The following is a 4,324-nucleotide window of genomic DNA, read 5'->3' on the forward strand; positions in this document are numbered from 1 at the left end:
ACAGGTATACCAGCTCCAACAGTCCATGCTGCATGCTATGCAGGTGACAGCTTGTTGGTTTAAAGTAAATCTGGTTTGATTTAAATTCTTTGAGCAGGTTATGTAAATATGTTTAACATTTAATGATTCTGGAAACGATGCTACTTTGAATTAACTTTGAGTTCACAAATATTTTAAAGACAGGATTTTTTATTCTTTATGGAAACTCATACAAAGAAAATGACTGGAGGTTTGCTCCTGTTTCTCTCTCATCAGACGTTAACTGTGCACTATACAGTCAGCCTGGTTTCTTTAGATTAAAAAGTTTCAACCATGTTGAGTCATAAACTAAACTGCCTGCTCTGCAGAAACCGGGACAATCTTTGGTTAGATATAACTGACTTAGAACTGTCTGATTGCAATGATCAAATTCTACATATCTGTGTATAAATTAGTTTTCTAATAAAGTGTCAGTTGAATTCCACACCGTAGAGCATAAAGAGCTGATTGAGGTTGTGCAACAGTGAGTAGGCCATTCTAGAACCCTCATCTGGCTCTCAGAAGCCACGGCTTCATAGATGCAGCAGGATGAGCTCCAACTCTAAAGCCCAGCCTGGTTGTTTCTGCTTGGATTTCACCAGTTCTCCCAGTAAATATCCGAGTTCTCTCCAGCTTTTCTAGCTTTCTTCCACCGTCTGTTGGGCTCCAAAGGTTAGCGAGGCTATGAGTGCGCGTCTGGTTGTGTGTCCAGTGTGTTTCTGCGTCGCCCAGCGATGGGCAGGTAGCCTGTCCAGCGTGGCCCCGCCTCTCTCTCAGGTTTGACACCATTATGGCTCAGTTTCTCTCCTTAAGGTTGAACCTTGACCTCTGATGCTTTAATGATGTCATAAGGCTTGCAGAGCTTGATGTTTGTATCTGGATGTGCCCTCCTGGATGAATTGTTGGGGAGCTCTTGGAGTGATTTTAGTTGGTTAGCCTCTCCGTTGATGAGCGTGTTCTCTGGGCGTGGATAAAGGCTCTCACATGACCTGCTGGTGTTTGATAGTGTTTAGCCTGCTTCATGTTGTCAGACGGGTTCTGTTTAATGGATTGTTTGATCCTGTGGTTCTGACAGGAATCAGAAGCAGCTGTGGTCAGAGAAACTGGAGTACAGAAACAGGACCAGAATATTTGCTGTAAATCCCACCGACTCGGACTATGAGCCGTTTGTCTCACTTCCTAACTGTGTTTAGTGCAAAGAAAAGTCACAATCAAATCACAATAATGGTAGAGAAAAAAAGGCTGTACTGATTTCTGGCAGAATCCTTCAGGGCTGATGGCTCTTACTCACACATCACTCATGCTAAGCTACGCTAGCACTTCACTCACCTCAGCATGCAAGATGGTTTAAGCTTTACTTTCTGATTAATTTGGCTAATCACCATCAGACCGTTTGAGGAGAGAGTATCCTATAAAATCTGGATCTGTTTATTAGATTTATGCCACTAATTTCGCTAATTTCCAGGATTAGCGCTTCTAAACGCGACTGGCTGCCCTGCATGGTAGCTAAATGAAGCGGTCACCCTTCAGTATTCTGGAAACTTATATTTACGGTGTTTCTGGAAGCTTTTACCAAAAAGGGAACAAAAATTAGTTTTCTTGTTTATATTTTCACATGGAAACTTTTTAAAGTTTGAGGACCTGTTCAGACTCCGAGTCTAAACGGAGTCCAAAGCTGGCGGTTCTGGAGGTTCTGGTCGGGCTAAACTTGGATCATTGAGCCGGAAGTTTCTTCCTGTTTATGATGATTTTCATCTGAGTGAATATATGAATAAAAACAACAAGGCCTGTGGTTCTAAAGGTTGCCATGGTAACACTTTGGGTCGGGGTTTGGAGGAGTTGCACCGATCTGCTTCTCCTCTGGCAGATCGATAGAAAACGGCACATATTTTAGAAAACTTCTGATCAAATTTCCAACAGGAGTCAGAATGTATCAGTCCTGAGCTCTTTAGCTCCCCCCGCTGGACAAACATCATATTACCGGTCCAGATCCTGGATGTTTATGATATTAAACTTTAATGTTTAACTGAATAAAGTTTTTTTGTGGTTGCGAGGAGCTGCAGTCGACAGGGTGTGGTTCTTCTAACTCTTCAGCACAGAAGTGGTTCGGTTCCTACAGCTCAGCTTCAGAGGCGATTGGGTCCGATCATGTGACCGTATGAGATGTGCTGATTGGACAGAGTAAGACACAAATAAACCCTCTAGCTGCTCCATGTTCTCAGCTTTGAGTCCAGTCCCTCCTCCTCCAGTGGGTTTGTCCTGAATCCAGGCCGCCGCCCCCCCCTCAGAGACAGATGAAGGCTTACGGTTTTTCGTAGAGCAGCATGCCGTTGAAGATGGTGAGGGGCTCCATAGCCTGAGGGAGTTTCCCCCTCACCAGGTCGATGCACACAGTGTCGCCGCTCTGCAGCAGCAGGACGATGCTGAAGACGGCCAGAGAGCCGGAACTGGTCCTGGAGTTGGCCACCGGCTTGGCCTCCAGGTCCTCGGGCTGATAGCCTCCTGAGTCCACCCGGGCCACGCTGTAGTTGGACTTGGCCAGAACCGCTTCGATCTTTTCGTTCTTGTAGCCCGTCAGGACAGCGCTGAAGTAGTAGTGACCAGCTAGAGGGGCGGTGAAAATACCTGAGGAGGACAGATTCCTGTTAGATCTTCACTCCAGCTGCTGGTGGGACCCGCCCAAGGACTCGTGCTGAGACCTGCTTACCTGTCTCCGGGTCGTAGATGTTGCGCTCATTGACGAAGACTTTGTTGAAGACGACGGTTCCTGCGGTTTCCTTGGGGGCGGTGAGGCCGGCGGAGAAGGACAGCCTGTGTCTGTGGGCATCAACTCCAGGAGGACCTGAGGAGAAGAGAGGGACGTGAGGATGGCTGCCTGGCTGATGGGACGAGTCCGACGGTCCAGGAGAACATAACTGGTTCACCTTTGGGCCCCGGAAGCAAGCAGAGGGACAGCTGTTAGATCCATCAAGCCTGGTTCAGGACTCATGATCAGAAGAGTCCTTCCAGCTGTTAACACAGCTGAGAACCCCGCCGCCATTTGTGGCTAAAAAGTTTCCTACCTGGCAAACCTTGTAAGCCAGTTTCTCCTTTTAGTCCAGGAGGTCCGGGGGGCCCCCGGGGGCCCTGCACCCCAGGGAGGCCTATTTTTCCTGGAGGTCCTGGGGGTCCTGTGGGTAAAAAGTTGTTTAAAAATTTAGTTAAAAATTTTACAAATTAAGAAACAGCAGCTCCAGCTGAAGAACATTTCTGTCTGCTTAGATCCGACCGATTGAACTAAAGTTTGTTTTTAAATTATACGAAATTACATTTTCTGCGTTTTAACCAGGCAATATGGCAGACCCTGAAATGACAACCAGACTCTGGCCTTAGGAAGCAGTGTTAGAACATTTAGAAAAGAAACTCATCTCTGAACATTTCAAACATCTCAGATTTCTAGTGTTGCCCTGTGATGGACTGGCGACCCCCCCAGGGTGTGTCCTGCCTCTTGCCCGTAGACAGCGCCCCCACTTGGCATAAAGCGTGCCAGAAAATAGATGGATGGTTAATTTAGGAACTATGAATACATTTCAATAAAAATAAATATAACCTCAACCTAAATATGCCAAAAATATCTCATATGTTTCTGTGAATGAATATTAGATTATAATCTATTGTATTAATGCTGACATTTTAAAACAATGTTAAAATCTGACACTTTTTACAGAATTTAATTTCTTCAAACTTAGATGCAAAGTTATAAAATTAATATTAATTCAGGTTCCAAAAAGCAAAGTTTAGGTTTCAGGACCGCCGGTTTGAGTCTGCAGCCTTTTCTAACATATTTGGGCTAATAGATGAGTGACATCATCTTTCAGTTTCATTTTCAGTTTTAAGGCTTGTTACTTTCTGTCACCATGGTAACCATAGCTGCATCCTTTAATTAGAATCAGGTGTCCAGGTTAGCCACACTGTGAGGTTACACACAAAGTCCAGCAGAGGGCAGCAACTGTCTGACATGATCTGACCTGTCATCAGTTCAAAGAGATGAAATAAAGCAGGAGGAGAGCAGAACCATCGGAACCAGAACTAAAGAGCAGAGATGAAGGATCTCACCCGTGGCGCCAGAGAAGCTCTGCTGGAGCTTCAGCACCTGGTTCAGGCTGGAGTTCAGGTTCTTCATCCTGCTGTGGATGTCGTCCTGGCTCTTCTGAATAAAGTTCAGGATTCCTCCATGTTGGCTGACAGACTGGTTCAGACCAGAAACGTACGTCCACAAACCCGACACATGATGGTTCATTCCTGCAGAAAAAAGAGGAAGAGCATC

At 45.6% G+C, this 4,324-nt stretch overlaps 1 protein-coding gene across 1 annotated transcript in view; it reads right to left on the bottom strand.

The window, feature by feature from the left end:
- Positions 1–6: 6 nt before the first annotated feature.
- The window catches only part of LOC107102623 (EMILIN-1-like), a 13,316-nt gene continuing 8,998 nt past the window's right edge, over positions 7–4,324 (bottom strand). The window contains exons 4-8 of the mRNA XM_015402001.1: positions 4,114–4,299; positions 3,081–3,188; positions 2,934–2,951; positions 2,722–2,860; positions 7–2,660 (exon numbers count right to left, since the gene is read on the bottom strand). Coding sequence (XP_015257487.1) covers positions 2,321–2,660; positions 2,722–2,860; positions 2,934–2,951; positions 3,081–3,188; positions 4,114–4,299 — 791 coding nt within the window. The 3' untranslated portion in view covers positions 7–2,320. The remainder of the gene's footprint in view (positions 2,661–2,721; positions 2,861–2,933; positions 2,952–3,080; positions 3,189–4,113; positions 4,300–4,324) is intronic.

This window comes from Cyprinodon variegatus, unplaced genomic scaffold, assembly GCF_000732505.1.
Source record: "Cyprinodon variegatus isolate N-32 unplaced genomic scaffold, C_variegatus-1.0 Scaffold1283, whole genome shotgun sequence".
Classification (NCBI taxonomy): Eukaryota; Metazoa; Chordata; class Actinopteri; order Cyprinodontiformes; family Cyprinodontidae; genus Cyprinodon; species Cyprinodon variegatus.